The following is a 24,018-nucleotide window of genomic DNA, read 5'->3' as shown; positions in this document are numbered from 1 at the left end:
CTAAGCGAGATTTCGTCGGACCTTCGATCGCGGCTATTAATGTTACACGCGTCCCACGACTCGCGACCTGAATTTTAACGGGTTCTCTAATCAATTTCACGTCGAGTTCACCTCGACGGAAACGTCATTGAGGTGTGTAACGCGCTCAGTACATGTCAAATTCTTCATATCGAAATGTCACGGAGAGAAGTATCGAATTGTACCGTGAACGACAATACTTTTGACGGACCTATAGTCGTGATGAGCGTCAAGGAGTACAGCAGACTACCGCTGAAGGTCCACCGTCGACTGTGAAGGCGCCTATCCGCGTGGTGCTCGCGAGACCGAGGAGGCAATGGTGGCACCGGCTCGTACGGCGACGAGGAGCGTCTGAGGCCGCGAGCCAGGTTCTCCTGGAACTCGAGGACCTCCCGAGCTGCTAAGCGAGTCCAGTTTTCCTTGTAGAGAACGTTCAAGTCTTCGGTGATGCTCCAGAGCCTCTCGACCGTACGCGCCCTCAACTCCATGGCGGCGGAGTCGTCCTCGAAATTCGGTAGCACGTAGGAACCTCCGTCAGGTTTCGAGTTGCCGGAGGACGCGACCTCAGTAGACGAGTCCTGAAGAGGCACGTTATCATCGTTACATTATTATATAATTAGTCGCTGACAATAATCAGCGTCCATCTGACATCTTAGATTTCCGCGATATGGTGAGATGTTTGATCTAACTTAGAGATTGGTACTGCATCCTTCATGGATTTGTTTTCGACGTCTCGTGAATATTCCATTTCATTTCTTCCGCAGACTTCTTCAGTAAAGGAAAGACTTGATACTAATCTAAGTATCTAAGTTAATCTCAGATTGTTCTTTTGTTGAAGAAGTCTCCTGAAGAAGTCAGTCGGAATGTTCACAAAACATTGAAAACAAATTCATGAAGGACGCGGCGCCAACTTGGAGAAGTCAGACCAAGAAAAATTAGCGTCCATATTAAGGAGGTTGTAAGATTTAGTATCATATATTTTTTATAGCGGCGCAACAAGGGGACCACTCATAAGCTTACTAATTTTATCGTGGGAAAAAATTACGTTTCTATATATTTACTTTATTATCTAAGTAATAAATGTTAAATTTTGGATAAAGCTGAAATGAATATATACGCAATATTATAAATATGAAAAATATTATTTAAAAAATTTTTCTTATTAATACTTCATTGATGCATCAATTGATCTAATAGAGATGCATAGGTAATAGAGAAAAGTATATAAGTGTTTAAATATGAATATATGTGTGTATCTCGAATATTATTACAAATTACGAACTTCCCCATTGCTATATTTTTTTAAACAAACGGTCAATAATTTTGAAATTTGGTGCGATGTCGGCATATTAATTTTTAATAGAGAAGTTTTTCATTAAAATCCTAATTTAGCTTACAAGAAATTAAAAATAGTACGCCAAACCCGGAGAACACGTATAAAAAGTGCCAAATTTAGTTTTAAATATCTCAATTCTCGAATGGTCAATGTTTTTTAATTGCACGAGCAGTTAGATGATATTTTAATTTATATATATGGTGGTAGTTTTAGTAAATTTTTAACAAACTTATTTCGCCTTACAATCTCCTTAAGGTAACAGGGAAGACGGTTTGATTACTATCACCGTTATGTCATTTGATAATTGCAGTTAGATAATTGCAGTTAGTGCATCGACATCGGTTAATCAAATTTGTTTCACCTTAAACACTTCAACATCGATTAGCGCTGATATGATAGGGAGAGAGGAAGAGAGAGACAGAGAGAGAGAGAGAGAGAGAGAGAGAGAGAGAATCTCGTATTCTTACTGTGATAAATAATACTTTGATTAATAGCCGTTTCCTCGATTACATTATCTGATTTATAAGAAGTAAAATTTATAGAAAGATTCGCACAGAAAAAGCTAAATAGAATCAATGAATTGAGCAGGGGTGAATGTTGATTGGGTCAACGTCGATTAACAGCTGACTAAGAGATTTCGTTGGCATTTATTTGACGATTAAGTGCCCCGGGCGAGTCGCCGAGCGGGATTAGTCGGCACCGCGGGTGGAACGTCTAATCGACGTCGTATCGTGTCGACGCGCGAGCACTCACCGATTTCAGGCCTCCCTCGAGGGCCATGAAGGCGAACGCGCCGAGCAAGGTATAACCGAGAACGAGCACGCACACCCCGAGCGACGCCAGCAGTCCTGGCGTCTTGGTGGAGGTGGCGGTGCTGCAGCTGCAGCAGCAGCAGAGCAGCTCGGCGCCGCGCACCGAGCCGGCGATGCCGCCCGCGTTGTTATTGTTGTTGCCACCGCCGGCGCCGCCGCCGCTTCTGCCCGGACAGCATCTCGGCGCCCTTTGATAGTAGTCACCGGCGTTCTGCATCGTTTTGCCGTACTATGATTAAACCGCCGTCGTCGGCGAGCCGTCGTCGCCGTCGCCGACGCCGTCCCGGTCGCTGCCGCCGCCGCCGCCGCTGCCGCCGCAGCTGCACCTGCAGCGAGCGACGCTGCAGCTGCAGCCGCAAGCGGTAACGTCCTACCGTCGTCCTACCGTCGTCGTCGTACCTCGGCCGCCGCCGTCGCCATTCATTCGGTGGGCTGCTTGACCTGCGTCACCGATTTTTCCATTATTGTATATGCAGCGAAAATTTTATAGTACATATTAACATATATAAGATCTTATAATTGAGGAACAGATCGACAGTTCTGCTGTAATTTATTTTTACATGATATTGCAAAAGACTTTAAGATAATCTTAACGTATTATCGTAAATGTTACTTTTGTTAATATTTAATATCAAATACAACATAATTTTTAGCAACATAATTTTTAGCAGTACTTTTAAGCAAAGTGCTTCTGCGAAATCCGCAGAATCAGACGAACCAATCCAATGGCCGCCTCGTTCTCCAGATTTATTTCCGATGAATTTTTTCTTATGTAGATACCTAAAAGCTCTTGTGTATCAGACATCAATTTATAATATTCAAAATCTTGGAGAAAAGATAATTACAGTTTATGTAAATTTAGATCGAAATATTGTAATAACTGCTACGCACAGTAATCTGTTAAAAATAGAATTTTGTGTTGTAGAAGAAGGTAAATAATTTGAACATTTGCTTGCATAAATTGAATTTTTTTATTATTATTTACTATTGTTGTTAATAATAGTGACATTTGTGATAATGTATTGAATTCATCTTACAGTCTTTTATTATGTAAAAAAAGTGCACGGTACCATTTAAAAAGTGCAAAAATGCACGTGATCTTCATTTCTTTATAAAAGAAATATTTTTTACTTTTTATTATTGCAAGTTGTAGTCTGCTCGAAGCAATTGAAAATTCACCTTGTTAACTTTTACTATTTCTCATCGGATGTTTCCTGATCGGATATAAAAATTCATCGGTATTTTGATCCAGAAATTTATCCATTTATTAATTTTTGAACAATTTCTCTTAATGTGTCTCCCTTTAGTTTTCTCTGGTTTGTTAGACTGATATCACTCGCAATTTGTTCTACCTACACATACAAATAAAGCATGATGAATATAAGAAAGATCCGACGTAATCAAAGTTCATTACGTAATAAAAGATCGATAAGATTTCGAAAGGCGTACACGCCGACACTTATGCGCGACACATCCGCCGTTAAGGCTCCCTCGTGTTCGTTGAATTGCCCGCACGCTAAATTCCTTTACGGTCACACGGGGGATATCTTGCGCGTCCACCGTTTCGGTATGCAAAGTGAAGATTTCAAATGTGCAAACGATCGGCCTGGCAATCGTTTGCGGGAGAAGGAAGGAAGGAAGGGAGAGAGAGGACACGATCGCGAGTCGCATCGTGTCGCCGCGATATCGGTTCTCCCGTCGCCTCCGTATGGCACTAATTCCGATCCGACGACATGGGGTCCTTGACCCCCCTCACGAGGAACGAGATAGCGAAGCGATTAGATGCGTCGGCGTGCGATTAGACGGCTGTGACGGCGCGGAGACAAATAGCTCCCACCGAGTAATTGGCTCGTTACGGGGTTAATGACCTTGCTGCGTAGCGTTTTCCTTTCGCGCTCACGCGGAACGGGGAGCTTGTGTAACACGCGCGATTAACTCGCGCCCGGGACGAGACCACCGTCTAAATATTCAACGCCACGGATACCCGGCAACTTTGTTATCCCGTACGTATCAGCAAACATCGGCAGCTATTTACGAGACACCCGGGTGAACGGCGCGGGGTGTGTTCTTCGACTGGCTCGACAAAATAATCCGTGAAACTTCGGTCTCGCGTGCTTCTCCGTGTCTGACTGTTGAATACATCTTCTTGCCTACGGAGTTGGATCCCCCTTCTGTCCTTTGATTTCTTGTTATTTTACTATTCCTTTGGGGAAATGAAGGAAGAACATATTCGATGATTTCCGAGGAATGACTCCGAGGAAGATGTATGTCCGGCAATTTATTTTAATCTTGGTTACGTTTTATTTTATTCAATGCTTGCAAAAGTTCGTATTATATTAAAGCCATCTTTATTTATTAATAACAACGAAACATATCATATAATATTTTAATCAAAGTATTTGCTATCAAAACGCTTTGCCACCCTTCGGCCAATAATTTAATCCCGCGCCGATAAAATGATTCATCTTTTGAGGCAATCCATCGATCGACCCGTACTTTCTCAGCATTTTGGAACTGTATATCAGATAGACTGTGTTGCATCAATCTGAACATAAGAAAATCAGATGGGGTAATATCTAGAGATATGCTAGCAGGACTTCTCAATATAACTCGAATAACGTCTCTTTAGTCGCAACAGTAACATGCGGCCTATCGTAAAGCAAGATGATTTTGCGTCAATTTGCCGTTATTTGAGGACGTTTTTCCTTCATAGATTAGTTCAAACACCATAATTGCAATTGACTGCAGCGATCTCCTGTGAGTTTTTGCTTCGGTAGTAATAGCTCATAGTAAAGCACTCCTTCTTGGTCCCACTAGATACACAGATGAACTTTGTGGATGTTGCGTTTTGTTGCGAGTATCGATGATTGGCCGGGATCAACCCATGGCTTTTTACGTATGACTTTTTGGATTCTCAAAGTAGGTTCACTTTTCATTACCCGTAACTATTCGCCGTAAAAAAGCTCTTTTCTTTGTGTGTGATAAGCAATAAGAGACAAATTGTAAAAGCCGATTCACAACCGCGGTTGCAGAGAATTCTTAGGGAAGCCATCTTCCTTTCTTCTAGATTTTTTCCATTGCTTTCAAATGGCGGGATACTATTGATTCATCGATTCCAAGTTGTCCTGCAAGCTCTTTTAATATATTGGTCGACTTTTCGTTGAATAATGCTTCCAATTCATTATTCTCCATCTCGTTTGGACGACCAAAACGTGGCTTGTCTCTGTCTGCGTAATCCATTTCTAAACATTTTAAATCACATCTCACAGATAGCAGCGGACACAATATTTTTTCCATAAATCTCACAAATCAGTCTTTTAATCGTTCACTTCGATTCAAATGGTAAAGCATACAGTGGCGAAGATGATCTTTATTCGGTTTCATCTTTAATCGCATTAGATGTAATTCATACAACACAACATCTAAAACCGGGACATAAGACGTTTTAAAGACATCTTAGAAATATCTTAGAGACATCTTATATTCGTTTTCTGAGAGGCATCTTTAAGATGTCTGTTAGACATCTTATGTCCCGATTTTAGACATGTTGTGTGGGAACGTTTTGTTTGAAATATGAATTGTCAATTATCAATTCTGATCGAGTGCAGTCATTATTTAAAAACTGAAAAGCAACTTAAGGAAAAATAGTTATTAAGTCGCTGTTACAGTCATCTATTTGTGATCTTACGAACTTTTGCAAGCATTTTAATATTTAAGCATCATGTAAGGTAAAAGTGCCCAAATACATATCTAATCATGGACATTCTTATTGTTTTGGTCTTTAAGTACGAATATTTAAATTTTCAATTTGGAATACAGGTGTTGAATGTAAAAGTGTATCTGACATAAAATTGTCGAAAACACGTGTGCATGCCCATACAGCACAAATGTCCAAAATATACCTGAAAGACGTCACACATTCTTGGGACGTTTCTGGGAAGCATTTTGGACATTTGTGTTGTATGAGTGTAGATTAGATAAAAAAAAAATTCCTCTATTATTTTTCAAACAACCACGCAAAATTCCGAGATATTAGTGAGAAATTTTAGCGAAGAGTGCGTGTGAAGCCATGGGACAAGCTTTATCGAAAATGGCTGAGGCGCGACTGCCTCTTAGTGACAACAGCTATTAACTGACAGCTGAAAATGGAATAATCATGCCAGCGGCAGTTGTTTATCGCGAAGAAACAATCGCAGGATTCCAGCCATTTTTTATGAGATCGCGCCTACAGAGCTCGCTCCTCGTACGCATTGGTGCGCCAATTTTTTTTTAATTAATATCTCGAAATTTTACGTTATTGTTTGTTGAAAATGATAGAAGAATTTTTTATTCAATTTGATCTGCTTGCACACGTGCTCTGGACAATCTAGTGTCAGATATACCCTCTATACACATCTCTACACATTCTCTATGTTGAAAGTTTAAATATCCATATCTGAGAAGCATAAGGGTAAAAATGTGCGGCACGTACGGATACGTGTCTGGGAATCGGTGCTTTTACCGTAGAACATACTTTCGTTCACGAGATCGCTCACATCGACGACGGTCCGCCGGGATGCCGTTCTCTTTCGCTCGGCCAAAAGGGGCCGACTTTTATTCCGTCGATACGGAACACACGATGACGCGCACCCCGTTCCGTCAGTCAGCCCCGTTACGTTTGATAAAGCAATCGTCACCGCGAGAGACTATGCGGTCGGAGCACGTGCAGAAATAGCCAGCGACGATCGACCCTCAGTATGTACATTCGCTCGCAGAAACGCGTACATCAGATGCACGGCGAATAATAGACGTACTGACGCGACGCGGGGCAAAAGGAGGCAGAACCGGTGTATGTGTGTGTGTGTGTGTGTGTGTGTGTGTGTGAGAGAGAGAGAGAGAGAGAGGTGGAAGGCGAATTCACTATCCTAGACCGCGATAGGGGCGCCTGTAAATGACTGAGAAGCCAAGAGTACCAAGTGCGGCAAAATGAAAGAGAGAGGGAGGGAGCGAGAGGGAAAGAGACGAGACTAGACTCGCATTCTAAGAGGAAGAAAGGGTGAGAGGAAGAGAAGCAAGGGTCGAGATGTGGTGAGCGCATATGTAGATCGACGATGATGAGAACGAGAAGAGCGCGAGTTTCGTAGGTACGCGGTAGATTTTACGGAGCCGTACAAAGAGATTTTCTGTGGAAGGGGGAGAGAGAGAGAGAGAGAATGAGAAAGGCAGCCTACTTGCTTCGTCTGAAGAGAGTCTCGCTTTCGCGGTGTAGAATGAAAGGCAGATGTTAACGCGTGGCTGGCTGAACGTGGCGAATCGGTAAGTTTGATTCGTACGTAGCGAAATAGAACGAGTGACCTGGAAGTGCGGCCGCCAGTCGACGTGGAATAATTGGATTTTATCTGGGGTATTCATTTTTAACTAATGTTCAGATAAGATGAAAAGGAAGGAGATCAAACCGAGTTGTTTGACTCACTTTCACTTGTTCCAGTGCGGTGAAAATGATGGTAATTCGAAAAAATTAGGCGATTTACCGTAATAACCGTATAAGAAGGAACGGCGAATCTTTTGTTCGAACAATATAGAGAAAGAGATGGAAATAGACAGAGACAGAGAGAGTGAGAGACAGAGAGAGAACAGAGGAGGCGCCGTATATAAATAGAACGTATGAGATGGAGAGAACGAAGAGTGCATGGTGTGTGCGTATGACACCGTTAACTGCACATGTGTGTGTGTATATGCGTGCATGCGTGTTGTACGCATACGTAGCTAGCTACATGTGTATGTGCACACGCAAGTGTTGTGTGCGACTCGCGAGCGAGAAAGAGATCTGCGACCGCCCCAGTTGAGGCATTGTACCGCGGCTACCAGAGATAAGGCATGAAATTAAATTCGACGGAATGTGGGTCGTCGTGCCAGTACCTCCTTTCGCCACCCCTACGTCACGTCCCGACTGCGCACGTCGGAGATGCATCGGTGCCCACCCGCTACATACGTGTGCACATACACATACACATTCGCCGGGATAACGTACGCCAGACATCGCGGCTGCCTCGGCGAAGTCACCAGATACGTACTTCTCGCAGCAGCGCGTGTCATACGCTTCTATCTTGGTATACACATATACGCCACACACATATACACGCGTTCGCATACAGGATGTCTCGGACTAGCGAGCCGCGACTCGGCAGACTCGGCACATCCGGTACATCGGATGAGCGTTCGGACGTATATATTTCGTAAGGTCAAGGAGAGAGACGAGTCGGGCAGAAACCCGAGATGTGACACGTGTCGAACGTCACGTTACCGTTTCGTAGTTATTTAATACTCCAAACAAATGTCTCGCTGGTTCAGGTAGAATTCTGAGTATCACGGTGAAAATTTATCATTGTCCCTTTTCTGTATTTCTGCTGGAAAATTGTTTGCAGGATGTAAAATTTTCAGCAGCAGCAGCACTCTGACAATATCTGCGAGTAAATTTAGGTAGGTGCGAGCATTATACATTTGTCTCTCGTCGCTAATTTTTTTATCTACCACCATTTTTTTCCATAAAAAATATGACTGGCCTTAATCTGAATGAGCGTTACAGAAAGAGGAAGGAGAGAGAACGAGAGAGAGAGAGAGAGAGAGAGACTCTTTTGTATTAAGTTTTATAAATAGTTTAAATTGAAATCCTGTCTTTATTATCTATATTGATTAAAAGGATATCGAAGTTAATATCTTTACCAATACAATATTGATTTTTCTCTGCAAAATTTACGTTGTATTGGCTCAGAATAGAATTACAAACTCTCTCACATAATAAAAGCACGTGCGAGAATGAATTGGAACATGCTCAATATATGAAAAAAAACAATAACAAATTTGAACGTTGGCATTTTGAACGTAACTTAGCTTGTTAGACGCTGTCAGTTAAAGTAAATGTTCGTCTGACACAAAAGATCTGTAGCTTGTGTATACTGAACGAGAGTTTGATCCGCTAAAAGAATTTCAAAGAACGTTGCTGCACCTTTACATCTGAATTTAGAAGCTTAAAAATAGAAAAGTGTGTAGAAAGATTTCTACATGTGTGTGGTTACCTTTTCCGCTAAATATGGTAAAATAACACAAGATACACACTTACGTAAGATCTAAATGTACAAGAAATATGAAAAGAATTGCATGATTGTGTTAGTTACGACCGTTATCGATATTTTTGGCGAATTTATCATCGACTCCAGCATTCCGTACAGTACACTGAGAGAAATTATACAATTAAAAATTAACAAATGAATATTTCCGACAAAAATACCGATGAATTTTTGTATTCAATCAGGAAAGATCCGATGAGAAATATCGGTTTATAATGTTGAAATATCCGTTTGTTAATTTTGCAAAAATCTGATGATTTTTCTCTAAATGTATCTTAGCTAATTTCTCGTATCTAGATAATTTTTAAAGGACTGCAAGACTATTTTTTAATGTTTCACACTAATGGAGAGCACCACAGACGTATAGAACATATGCGGAACGTATAGGGAACGATACGTGTCTGCTTCGCGAAGGATGCATCTCTTGTGGAAGAATGCATTTGGCGAACGGCGTTCCCGACGTCTGCTGTCGCTCGACTGTGCGTCGTTCGTCGCTACCGTCTCCGACGACAACGACGTCGGTTCGTTCGTACACGCGATCTCAATAGTGGCGATTCTCGTGATTTAGTAGTCGAGACGAAATTACGTGTCCTGCGTAGCCGCGTGCGCGGCCATTGTGACTCCTTGTCGTGCCTTCTTGTGTGCGGAACGATTTCCTCCGAAATTTCCCCAATTTGAGTCTCTCCTCTCTCTTTCTTTTACTCTTTTTCTCTTTTTTCCCATTTTTTCTTCTTTCTGCGAACCCACTCGTGGAACCGAATGTGTAAAAGCTACGCTTTTAACATTTCTCGCCGGGACACGCCGTTTAACGCACGCTGTCGCGAAATACGCGAGCATTCGTGATTGCTGCGAAAACAGCGGAAGCGTGTTTTCGGAAAAAAAGAGAGAGCGTTGGAACGTGCTGTTGTAGATAACTGTACCGCCATATGACGTACTGTCGGACTGCCTAAAACGGACAATTCTGCGAAAATACGGCTGCATTTCGTGCTACGTGTGTGTACGACGTGTTGCGAATCCTTAGATTTTAAAGACCACAATGAACTGTCGTAATGAATCCCCTGACTAAACCGACAACGCCTTGTTCTCTGTGAAACTTCAGGTCTATATACACGGTCCCATTGATGCTCAAACATCCCTTAGATCGAGAGTTACACGATTTTAGGCCTTATGCGTATATCAATAAGATTGAAACTATCGTAGTTAAAAAAAGCCATTATAATTAAAACTACTTATGCGATTTTCAATCTCAAATATCATGTGTAAGCCCGAAAATCGTGTAACTCTCGATCTAAGGAATGTCTAGGCATCCATAACGCCATGTATACATTCAGTTACTAAATAGTAACTACACATTTTTCTGAATGAAGCGTTGCAGCGCTTCTGCAACACTTAAAAGACACTGCTGATGCGCTTGCGCTGTAATCAATTAAAGGACGTGTTTTTTTTTGTTTTATTGTACATATATTTTATTTTAAATTATACATTTATTGACATTAATAAAAATAATTTAATAATAGTAACGATAGTCCTGATGATATTCCTAGTAATATAATTGCGTGTGATAGATTTTAAAGCATGGATAATATAGAATTTTCTTAATACTTGGTTTCATGTCTTTTATCGTTTTACTACACACTACGTATCTTTAATTTTAGTTTTCTCGTGATGATGTATTATTTTATTGTAATACTGATTGCCACGCTGCCGAACGTAAACATATATAAAAACAGTCGTTTTAATACGTATGAAACATAGTTCAAATGATTGTTACGATTATGGTGTAAAGTATCAAGAGTCGACTAAAGTCGGCGTTAGAAATGAAACGGTTAATTATGAGCCAATTTTATATCTTGTCCTCGTATGTTCTATTTCAATCATTTCATGAATGAAAATTGCATTTATTATTAGAAATAGTACATTATTCATTTATAAGAAATTTCATTCAGCTAGTAACACATCTCTTAATTTTATTCAGTTACAATGGAGAATTAACAGAAAGTTTCGAGAAGTTCGAAAAATTGTTACTACCACATTAGTTTTTTTTCTATTTCTTAACTGTAATATTATTCCGATTTTAATGAAACTCAGAAATAAGTATTTATGTTCTAACCATTTTGAATCATTTCATTCAGGACCAATTCGTGATTTTGCACTCACTATTCCTCTCAAGATAAATACTAGAAAGAAAAATACATGAGCAACATATCCCTGGAGCTATATAGCCCCGGTCACCCCTGCAGCGCGAACGTGTTCGCAGTGTCTCTTTATTTGTGGCAATCAGAAGCGCTGCAAGTTTATTCGGGAAAATGTGTGGCCACCGATAACCGAGTATACGCGGAATTTTCCTCGAGAAGTGAGTACTTTTGCGCTTCGTCGTACCTTTGCCGAGGGAAATCCGCCGTGAATATTGAAAGACCCGGAGATACGGACGAAGCGTGATAGAGGCTACCGATGATATCAAGTCCGTGGGCCCCGGGGACGCCCCGGGGAGTGCAGATCGCGAGGCGCCTTTGATCGTTTGCACATATGCGCCTACATCGGGCGATAGCGCTCTCGTTACATTAGGCAGCGTGCCATACGCGTCTATTGGCGCGTCGGCTAGGAGCATTCGTTTAATTGAAATTTACGCGCGAGCAAATATCGCATAATTGCGCTATCGGCCAACGTGGCGTTGCCGTATAACGCGCGAGCGACCAAGCGTGACGATAGATTCGAATCTTCGTGCTGTATCCGCGCGGAACAATCGCCGCGGCATTAACTTGCGTATTAATTAAGAACGGGAGGATTAATTTAGATTCGCAATTGAACCAGATTCCCGCCGGGCGGCGGCGATGGCGACTAATCCAAAAATGTCCTCTAATGTGGAACACGAAATAACTGGAAACACGGCATGCACTGACCCGCGTCGCCCAATTTTCGCGGGATTTCACCCTCTCTCGGGTGAAACGTGATTCAATTACCGGCGAAAATATAAAATACATTCCATTTTCGTTTTAATCAAAGAGCTTAAAAATACGACTCAAATTATCGTTTAATATCTCCGGTATGTGACGCGCGTCACTCGGCCATAAAATTTAAAAATAAAAAAGAAGAGGGAGAAAGAGGGCGGAAAAAGGACAATGCGCGTGCAATCACCGTTTTGTTACGTTAACTCAAAAGCACGTACATATGATCGTTAAGTGAAACGAGAACTTTTTTAATATTTCCAACTGCGCAGCGCTCGCGTGTCTAGTTACGAGCAGGCCCTACAGTTTGCGTCTTATTACGCGAGCTTAAAAATGTAATCGTCAAGTTAAATCGGCTCCTCGCGTATATTTTGCGATCGCACGCCACTCGCGCGTCAAAATATCGGATGGAGCCGCCCGCTGTATATTATATATTATGCATAAAGCCTCCGCCGTGACGTTGACGTATAGCCTAAGTCAGCTCCGGGTGAAATGCATTAGGCTGTCTACATGGCAAGGCAGCGATTCAAGTCTGTCAAAAGTCGAGCCACCCGTCACGCGAGATAGACGGAATAGATGATTTTCCAATATCAATACGGTTCCGCGCTTCCTCTTGCTTCCTAGACAGACCCTCGATCGTTCCGCTCTGGACGTCTCTGCGGGAGAGTTGCCGATCGTGGGATCCTTCCCTAACAACTTTGCTTGTCCTAACCTATCCAACGCGATACAATCGAATAACACAATTTGTAAGAGAAGTCCCGAGAAAGAAAAAAAGCGATATCGCGAGATTTTTCATTATCATCAGAAATTCTCGAGCTTAAAGAGTTTATACTTACGCCAAAGTGTTCAAATTACACAAAAGTTTCGTACGATTTATCTGTCTTGTTCATGAGGAATTTTATACCGAATATTCGCTTTTTAATTCTTGTTAATATTAAAGTGACTTTAAGAAATGTAATTTCTTAAATAATTGTTATTTTTTTAATAATTGTGTTAAAAGAGCTGAAAATAATATATTTCATTTTTAAGTGACATACAAGAAACATTAAGTTATTAAGTTGACTTTAATATAACATATTAAAACATTATGAAAATAATAATATATCGGTAATATTAATTAATTAATTTTACATTAAAATAGTAAAAAATAAGTAACATGAAAATTTTAACATTTGTATGCAAGATTTCTAACTGTGTATCGCAGTTTTGCGCATATTATAATTTTATAGTAGAAGCAACGTACATGATCATTATTTTAGTGCAACTTTTAGTGCACTTTGTAAAAAGTGATATCATCTAAATCCAAAACTTCGTATATCGTATATCGTTATAGATGTTATATATTAGAAAACGCAGTATAAAAGAAAGAATAGTATTTACTAGTATTTTTACTTTTTATGTGATGGCCGATTGTAAGTAAAAAAAATTTGTTTTGTGCTTTGAGTAGTGTTGACTACTGATGATGAGTTAAATAATGAGTACTGATAATGAGTAAAATATAACAAGAGATACAGGATCACGAAATTAGTTTCCAATTAACATTTTTTATTTATAGAGTGATATATATATATATATATATATGTAATTTTATTCGATAAATAGCGAATTTATGAGAAGTTTCCTCGATACGACATTAAAAATACGCCCCTTGAGCGCTTTAAAAATACATAACTGATAAATAAACTTCTTAAGGGGACGCAAGATGAATAAAGTTTATTCACTGGTGAATAAACTTCTTAAGAGGATGCTGGATATCGACATAATACAGTTTCGTAGTTTACGCTGTTTTTCTATTTGGTCGGATAGAATTGTAAATGCTTCTAAAAACGTGAAATACTTTAAAATAAAACTACGAATGTCAATGCACGTAAAGGCATCAAATATTGTATCAAAAACAAAAAGAAACTTTTACAAACAAAAAAGTTCTTTTTGTTTTCGATACAATATTCGATGCTATTTTATGCATTGACATTTATATTTTCGCTCTGTAAAAGCATTTGTAATTCTATGCAACCGACTGGAACAACGGTACAAACTACGAAATTGCGTTATGTCGGTATCTAATATTCTCTTAGTCCCTTAGTAACGGATGGCACGGCAAATATAGACTCAGCTTTTTTGCACACTGTGAGAAAAAGTTTTGTTAATTTAACTAAATAATTTTTGCTAATTTAACTAAATAATTAAGATACTAGTATCCGTAATAAATGCTTGTTGATGCGGGACAGAGAATAACCTTGCGGTGGGGACAAAGATTTGTTGCTTCTAATTTGCTGCTGAGTTACATTTCTGTAATAGGGACACAACTAACCTAACCTAACCTAAATAGGCGAGACAAACATAATTTGTATCTCACAGGCAGTGTATACCTATCAAATTGACAAGTAATGATAAATATGATTTGCAATGGTAACTGCACGATCTGTTTCCCTAACGATTGTCAAACAGCAAACGCGCTTTTGTTCTGATAGCCGAGGGATTTTTCTCAGTGAAGGGCAGACTCCACTTCGAACGATTTTCGCATTCAGAGAGCATTGGACGTCCGGGTGAACGGATTCCGAATCTATCCAGAAGCGCCGCCAGTCGCAATCGCGCGCGAGTTCCACGATTTTAAAGGGGGATCTTTCTGCATTGTATCTTCCTGGAAATAATTTTACGAATGTATTCTCGTATATCTCTGAAGAATCGCTCGGGAACTCTCTTCCAATGTCAATCTGTTTTCCGCCACCGTCGCTCGTGAATCGCCGAGATTCTGTATTTTCTTGGGGCTTACGTACGATCTTGAAGGTTTATATCCCTGAGAGGATTATTCCCATTCCCGTCGTATTATCTACGACTCCGCGATACGAAGATGCGAGCTATGCGTTTACCGTCGCTCTCGCTACGAGCTCATGTACACACATACACACTATCAGAGGTAGATAGATAGGGGGAGAGATGAAGAGAGAGATAGATAGAGAGAGAGAGAGAGAGAGGGAGAGGGAGGAGGAAAGGGAGAGAGAGAGAAAGAGAGAGAGGTCACGTCGTAGACTGTCAGGGGATAAGATACTTTCGACAACAGCCCCTGGGTATACGCGTAGCATCGTGCAGCGCGCGTTACAGTCCCATCGCCGTAGCAGTAATCGATCGGCACGCGAAAGGAATTCCAGGCGTTTAATTGGAATTTGTATGCCGAGTTGTGGACACAGTGCGGTATATAGTCGCCTGCTATAACCATAGTGGGCTACGATAGTACCGCATAATACGCGGCTCGCCCGACATTATTCTCTAGCGACTCTATCCCGCATCCCGATTAACCAATCGATTCCGGCTAGCGTAAGTACTGCCGGCGGTGCGGTCAATTACGGCGAAGCCGAACGAAAAACGCCATTGACTCGCGTGCTCCTCGCGTAATGAGACGCGACGGAATTTTGCCGGCACGCACCGAGAGAAAAGGCTCTGCCGATTTGACGAAATACCAGCGCAACAAAAGGTTTGTTGATGTGGGACAACAAATGATTCCGGGTCAAACGGGTTACTTTCAATTTGCTGCTCTGTCACTTCTGTAACAGAGACATAACTAACCTACCCGACGAGAACAAATACGACAGGAATTTTAGAGAATGCATGAAGGTGTGCAAATTAATTCGATGGTTTTACTTTTAATCATAACTACGTCTTAAATTCAAATATCTTCCCCTAACGATCATCGAACAGCAAACGTGCTTTCGTCCGGATATCCCCGAGGGATATTTTTCAGTGTGAGACGGAATCGTTAATCTGCCGAATCCACTGGTCGCATTTGCCGATTGGCTGTGCGGCTTCCTCGTGCGTGCTCGCCGATCTTTTCGTGAGAGCGTAGGTACGACAACGACGGTATCGAATATTCCATTAACCGGTTCTCTCAGTGAAATTCTCGGCTCGCAGGCAAGTTCGCGTGAAATTCGGCGAAACGTACCGGAAACTAATTTCAACGTTTATCCAATTATAACTTGCACAGGCCTAACTCCCGAGGTCGGTGTGTGAAAGTTTTATCATCGCGACTGTGAAAATTATCCCTAATATCGGTGTCACCAAACAAAGAGAAGTGTCGAAGAAGCTGGCGGTGCTGCGACGCGACGACATATCGGCGACACAACCGGCGCACAGATACCTGCGAATTCAATATCGACGGCCCGATATGAACGGATATCGGATAACTCTTAGTGCCTTCTCGCGAGCGCACGATCGCTCATTCATTACGAGCGGATAAGAGGTCGCGTTTCGAAACGCGACGTCGCCGCCGCCGCTAGTTTCCGGGGTGGCCCGGAGAGGATGGCCATCGAGCGTGTATCGAGCACAGCGGATATCCACCGGACGCGACGACTAGGAAGGAATTCCACCCTGCCGGGGAGCGAGTGAGAGGTAGAGAGCGAGAGAGCAAGAGAGAGAGAGAGAGAGAACGGGCCACGCTTAATTGGAATTTATGCGCGTAGTGGTACGTAAGCCACTCTATAGAGACGGCCGCCGCTGTACACCATGGTAGCTGGTAGGAAACGCGGTAGCACCGCGTAACGAGTTAGTACAAGCAAGCGAGAGATGAAGAGAGACAGGGAGCGACAGAGAGGGAGAAACAGAGAGGTAGAGAGGGAGAGAGAAGCCGGAGCGGCAAGGGGTGCCTCCTCGTGGCCCTGGCGGTGTGCAATCGATAGTCGAGCAGCAGCCGGAGGCGTGGAGGTCGGCACGGGGGTTGGCGACGAGGAGAGAAGTACAAAGAGAGAGGGAGAGAGGGAGAGAGGGAGAGAGAGAGAGAGAGAGAGACGCTGGACCGAATCTCCCTCTCGCCCTCCACGGAGGCCGCCGGTAGATAGGTGCACGTCCGCAGCAAGAGCGATGCGTGGGACTTCACTTGGTGGAATCGACTAGCGCTAGTTCAGGATCCAACCGCGACTTTTTCACGTCTGTCAGTTAACCCTTAAGCGAAGAAGATCCCTTTCTCCTGGGCTCGCTGATAACGGGCCGCCTTAATACCTGACCAATTTTGCGAATAACTGAAATTCCCAGCAGGAACTTTTATTGACGTACCGTCCGCGCTTGGCTTATGTCATTTTAATTTGAACGACGGGGTGGGACGAGAATGGGATGAAAGCGTATGGGCAAAAATGCCGGTCGATACCGAACGGCAAACAGTTGGGATTCGGGAGGGCGGGTTGTTCTTTCTGTTTAATTATGGAGAACTGATGGTGCAGCAGCGCGCGAACGCCGGGTCGAAAAACGGTGGCGATGCGTCAAGTGAGACGGATAATCGTGTAATGAAGTGAACCGCCGCGTCGTGGAGGAACTGCTGGAGAAGGTCGGGCATGAGTGCCTAATTAGCTGTGTTTCGATCAATGTTCCGGGAGCATTATTTGGAGGTCCCGCCGTGATGTCGAGAGTCTCCATAGAGGTTTTACACAATTCAGGGGATTTTTACTTCTCCTCTGAGATCCATTCGCGCACACGTGTAACTCGTATTGAGTTGTAATCTCCGTCGCATTAAGTACAATGAAAGGATGAAAGGACGAAAGGGCGAAGGACGAAATCTTGGAGATTTTAGTGGCAGATTCTTCGCGCGCGCGCGATAAATTCATCCCCTCACTTCCATTCTCCTCTCTCCTCCCCCGCAAGAACTTTCACGAAGAAGAGCCATTGTTGCGACCCATTAAGAAATACGAGAAGAAGCACGGTTAGTCGTATTGGAACATCCTGTAGACTCGTAACGAGGGAGCGCGCTTAATTCCCGCATTCATCGGGGATAGTTAAGGTCATAATCTCGTTGATTCTCCCCTTTTTCCGAGATTTTCCTTGTCATCGAGAACCTGATTTATCTTGCTGACCCAGCGTCGTGATTCGCGGCGAATAATAGGAAGCGCCGCGTCCGAATGAAGGAGAAAAAAGAAGAGAAGGAAGAGGATTGACGCTAATTCAAATTTCGCCCTCGGAATCTCTCTTTCGTACGGATTATACACAGACGAATGTAGATATTTATTTCGTTCCTGGAAATTGAATTTTCCGCTGAGAATATATACATCCGGCGAGATACATGTACATACATATATATATATATATATATACATACATACACATATATAGAGTGTCTGGTAATTCGCGCCAGAGCCGCGATGTACAGACAAATTAGGTCAAAATGAGCAAAAAATTATTCTATCATTTTGCGAAGAAGCACGGGAAAATTTTATGTTATTAATTAAAAAAAATTGGCGAATAATTATATACGATATGAGACAGGTGAGTTGCCATAACAACACCTACCATCATGTATTTATAGATTAAGTCTATTTATATTTACATTTTGTGTATTTATAGATTAAACTGAACCAAAAAGTCTATCATTTTGTACGTAAATAACATGTAGTTTTTAGTTATTTAATAAAGAAGATTAGCGGATGATCACGTACGATAATGACTAATGTCTTTTACTTAATAATTAAAAATCTATATGATTATTTGTAAAATGACAGAAGACTTTTTTGTTCAGTTTGACCAACCTACAAACATACGACGACAGACGTCGCTATTACTACTCATCTACTGTATCGCACATGATTATTCGCCAATCTTTTTTAATTAATTAAAAAAGGTTCGTGCATTATCGCGCACAATTATATAACAATTTTCTTTTATTAATAACTAAAAATCTACGAAGTTATTTGCAAAATGATAAAGAACTTTTTTGTTCAGTTTGACCTGATATACAAGCACACATCGTCACCAGAATTCATCTACCATATCGCGTGATCATTCACTAATTTTCATTAATTAACATGGGAGAAAGGACAGAGGCGAGCGTTGGCTGAATTTTCTCTTGAAATCCCCCTTTCTCGCGTGGATTAAAACGCGAATTCCGTTACGCCGTCTAGTTCTCACTACTTCGCTTCGTCGTTCACTCGTTATTTCGAATTTCTTTTCGCCGTCCGATGTGACGCAGCAAAAATTTAACTACGATCCTGGTTCGAGCGAAGTGATCCCGTTTTCTTTTTCCATCCGAGACGGCGAGTTTTCTTGCTCGATAAAGGAGGAGGAAAGAGGAACGGCTCACATTTCCTCGATCGGTCCGTTCTATGTCTCTCTCTCTTTCTCTCTCTCTCTCTTTGGTATATTCTTATCTTGTAATAAAAATTTCTCCGCCTTGCTACTTTATCTCGACAAGGATATGAGTCGGTCGTCGGACTTTGTAGCTGCAGCAAATGTGGGAAAGCACACGGATAGCGACACAGTCGTGAGGATAACTAAAGGGATAACGAGCTAGCAGAACTCTTTTCAAGTTATCGCGATACTGCGCATTTCTCGCAAGAATAGAATTCCCGTAGGTGCTCTTATATTTCTGAAATTTCTTTGCGGCGTCTGTTGTTATTTATTATGCATCCTATCCCTCTCTCTCCCCCATCTCTTTCTCCCTTGCAAGCCACTAGGTGAACGGAACGACACGCGATTCCCCGATTATATAAATATTATACACTTTTTCGTCTCTACCACACAAATATAAGACTTTAAATGCATATTAAAGCGAACATACTGTTCTCTTAAACGAGTATTCTCTTGTGGAAGATCCGCTCGGCGAATTACGCGCTATTCGTAACGGTCCCTCGTACGCGCGACATTTGTTTACAACGGCTATTAAAGATGTCAGAGATCGGCGTAATGTACAGCCGAGTTCACCGAACAATGTCCTGCGCGACGGTCCTGACGAAATAATACAGAACCCGTACGGTTCCATTAAAGCAGCGCAAAGATAATATCCCGCGGCGAGAGGATCGTTTAAGCGAGTACCGACATTATTCTCCCGGCGATTATATAGGAAAGTATCTCTCTAGATCGCACTTGATTCCAGTCCAACGTCCGAGTATTCTTGAGAAGAACTCACACCTTGGTAGAGAAGCAGAAAACGTAGAAATCGATCAGAAGTCGCGTCCGTGTAGAAAAGCAAACTACCACCTGACCATTGTCGCGAGTTCTGATCGACTTCTGTCCTTCTGCCTTCTCCTTTTCGTGTGTGAGTTCTCCATATATATATATATATATATTCATATCTAAGTTTGGCCATTCCGTCTCGCGTTCTCGCCCCATTTCTAGATCTAAATACTAGATCTAAGATCCATCAGAGCTCTCTCTGTTAGAACGCCGAGGAGCTATTTCTGCTCAGAATGGCGACGCCGAAGAGCGTACACTGCGGTCAGGAAGGACATCGTGTGAGAGAGGGAGGGAGGGAGGGAGGGAAGGAGTAAAAGGGGGAGAGGAAAAGAGACAGAGAGGGGGAGGGGGAGAAACGCGGGTTCGTGCGCTCGTGAGATTACGCTGCATTTATCCGTCGTGTGCACAAAGGCGGAGATACCGAAGGAGAGACCTGGCTGAGGAGACCTAGACGAACCCCAGCGAGGCGAGACGAGACTAGACGCCTACCGGAGTGGATACGCATAGCTGCGACGGCGCGCTAATTAAACCCCATTCTATTATAATTCACGCGAACCGTCGCGCAGCGCGCGAGCGACCGAAATAGCGGCGCGACAATAGTGGCGCGCGCGTAACAAGTCTGTCGCTCGAAATGTGAAACTCGAGCGCGATGCACAGCGGCAGTGTCGTGAGTTTTTCCCGGCGGTTTTCCGGAGCGCGAGACCAGCAAAACACGTCATTCGCGGGACGATGAGACCGCCACCATCGTCGCAGTCGTCGGAAATGAAACGTGGCTACCGGAAAAATCGCGCGGCGCGACAAACGGGGTTCGTGCGCTCCGCGAGTTTTTGCAATTAATTCGAGCTCGGCTTCCAATCAGAAAGTTTATTTAACCGACTTGCTCGCTCGCTTGCTTGCTTGCTTGCTTGCTTGCTTGCCTTCTTGCTTGCTCGCTTGCTCGCTCGCTCACACGTGTGCGCATTGCGGAATTAACGGATTCGCCACTCGTAACGCTGCGAGCACAAGAGAGTGCTCCGGTTTGACGAAGTTAATTAAAACGCATATACAGATCGCCAGCTAGCTAGCCAACTAGCTGGCTGGCTGGCTGGCTGGCTGGCTGGTTGGTTGGCTGAGCGTCTGACTGGCTGTTCGACTGGCTGGCTGGCTGGCTGGCTGGATAGCTAGCTGGATCGCGATGTATCATGTTCCGTCGAACGAAGCCGTTGTTTGTGCCCCTCGACAGCCCTCTAACTAACGGCGCCGCGGGGAGAGCGGCGGAATTTACGGTGCGTGGGTGCACGCGATCGAACGGCCGCGCCATCGATTTATTTTCAAGCGGCCAAGCGAGCGAGAGAACGAGCGCGGCTCTCTCGGGTGACTTTCGCTTTTCCACACGGAGCTCCGATATCCAGGCCGGCTTTGTCTTAATTTTATCGCATCATGCGCGCTTTGACGATATTACATGCGCACGTGGAGGCGTCAAAGAGCGCGACGGAAAGCCCTGGAGGGGGGGAGAGGGTGAAATGTCATCCCGAACCGCTCGAAGATGGGCTCGAGCGTCGCTCTCTGTCTTAACGGACAAGTCTCTCGCGAAACTCACTCCTTCGCGCCCGTAGACGTTGGTATCCTGTCTATTTGTTTCTCAGAGTCATAATTATTTATCATAATTATTTAATAGTACTGAGAACGGCTCCACAATTTTCATCATCAACAATATTGGGCAGGATTCACAACTTCAATGGTGAACACAATTAAAATTAATATTAAAATTAGAATCAATTGAGGCTTTCATTAACTGCTGCGTTTAGCTTGTGTTGGCCACGTTGGCTACATTTTTTCACTTTGCTCCTGATTATTAGCGTTTCTAGCAAAGGTGATGCATCTTTTTTTGTATCATTTTTAATTCTTCAAGGCCAAGAAGTCGATTCCGTTCAAGTGAAATTGTTTTCTTCATAAAATATTCTTTTATAAGATGCTCCTCATGAAGAAGTGCAATTCTCAGTTATGTATATTCATGTTTGCGCGTGTGCTCCAGTTACAGAGAGTTCCATAAATCTTACTTTCTAAAATATTCTCTAAGTATTCTCTTTAACATTTAACTTTTAACTTTAAATCGTTGTAATTACTTCAATGTTTTCTATATCTTATATTCCGTAGATCGTAAAATTTACTATTGTTATAACAACTTACTTTTTTCTATAGTAATTTATTTATACAAATTTATACAATTTATACAAATCTATAGTAATTTATTTATACAATGTCAGTATAGTTAGGCTTTACAAAAAATATTGAAAAAAATATATAATTTTAGTGTAATTTTTTGCACAATATTTTCTCCGTGTACAATTACGGTGTATTCTTCGCTGAAATTCTATACTTGTAATTGCCCTAGTAGAAATTGAACCTCGTCGGTGAGATAATAAGTTTGTGTCTAACACCACTACTAGTCAGTAATGTAACACTCACTTCTCCTAGTGATTAAGTAAATAAGTTAGTTGATGATTAAACAAACGAAATTACAGTGTTATGAAATAAAAAGTCATAAGTATTGCTAGCCAGTAACGTAACGCTCGATTCTGTTTTTTTAAGATTTTCATGAAATTAACACATCTTCAATTTTGATTTGCTACCTAATTTTTTGAAATGCTGGTAATAATATAGTAGTTAGATTATATGTTTTAGAATAAACGCCACCTATTCTATCATATTTGATATGTAATGGCCAGGCATAGGCTAGATCACAAATCCGATTCTATATTTAGTGAATAATCAGCTAGTAAAAGATAAGTAACGAGATAGAACATTTTATCTAGCTTGTACTAGCTAGATATTAACTTTTGACTCAACTGGCTAGTTACATTTCTACTCAAGTTGTAATTCAGTTACAAGTGTAGTATTGCAATTAGTAATCTCGCTGAAAGGATCAGTTGATAATGGCGCCATTATTAATGCACTTTGCGAACATAGACAGTGTCATTAGACATAGAATAGATGGAAGTAGTTAATTCCATCGTCCTAAATGCAGCAAGTTGGATTTAGTATAGCGTCTAACAAATATACGCATTACAGATTTCGTAGTGAAATCTTACCTCTATTAGTCGAAATCAATAAAATATATAGTAAAACAGTTGGAATGTTTTCATTGAAAAACAATGAAATACTTACTGATTGTCAGTGAAATAGTCTTTCACTGATTCAATTAGGAACATTACACTGATTTATCTTAAGAAATTATAATCACAGTATTTCATTGTATCTTAAGATAAAAAATTGAGTAAAAAAGATTTGCTTACTTTTCTTTAAAAAAGTCTTTACATAATTTTGAGTGTCAATGATTCTCCTCAGCGCACGATCGCTATATTGATTTCTCCAGTGAGAGAATCACTATTTCACGGATTGGCGAAGAACACAGCTTTATCTAGAATAATAATCCAACATTTATTATATCGACGGAATCATTACTTTGCCAATATAAAAAAGTTTAGAGAAGACCTAAAAGTGGATGTACGTAATTATGTACACTGGGTTTGAAAGGATTAATGACGAGAGGGTTAATTTCGCGCGATTCATTAAATCTGCAAATATAAACTTGCTTGATAAACATTAGAAATGTACGGGAGAAACGCGACGCACAGAGGGAAAGAGACGACGTCCCCTTAAACTTTCCAAACTCGCGGATGATACTCTGCTTCGTGAATCGCTCCCGCGAGGGTTCAGCAATCCCTAAATCTCTCGGAGCGTATCGTTCGTGAGATCCGCGATTTCGTGCGCCGCGATCGAGCAAGCACGGTTACCTGACGCCTCTTCGATTTGTACCTGCGGCTTGGTATCCCGTTATCTCTCCGGTGGGTTCTCTCTCTCTCTCTCTCTCTCTCTCTCTCTCTCTCTCTCTC

At 42.0% G+C, this 24,018-nt stretch overlaps 1 protein-coding gene across 12 annotated transcripts in view; it reads right to left on the bottom strand.

Moving 5' to 3' along the window:
- LOC116842199 (TWiK family of potassium channels protein 7) overlaps nucleotides 1–24,018 on the bottom strand; it is a 97,500-nt gene that overhangs the window by 3,766 nt on the left and 69,716 nt on the right. For 7 of the 12 annotated variants that reach the window (XM_032811043.1, XM_032811049.1, XM_032811046.1 and 4 more), the window contains one exon: nucleotides 2,384–2,607. Coding sequence is in view for 5 of the 12 variants with exons in the window: in XM_032811039.1 (XP_032666930.1) it covers nucleotides 230–596; nucleotides 2,108–2,383 (643 nt within the window). In the remaining 7 variants the exon portion in view is untranslated. Of the gene's footprint in view, nucleotides 1–229; nucleotides 597–2,107; nucleotides 2,608–24,018 lie in introns of those variants that run through there. The other 5 variants (XM_032811039.1, XM_032811040.1, XM_032811041.1 and 2 more) reach the window with 1 other exon arrangement.

This window comes from Odontomachus brunneus, unplaced genomic scaffold (assembly GCF_010583005.1).
Source record: "Odontomachus brunneus isolate Ranch 3 - 2012 unplaced genomic scaffold, Obru_v1 Obru_scaffold_022, whole genome shotgun sequence".
Lineage (NCBI taxonomy): Eukaryota > Metazoa > Arthropoda > Insecta > Hymenoptera > Formicidae > Odontomachus > Odontomachus brunneus.
Note: the sequence above shows the minus strand (reverse complement) of the source record. Positions and strands in the feature narration are given on the sequence as shown.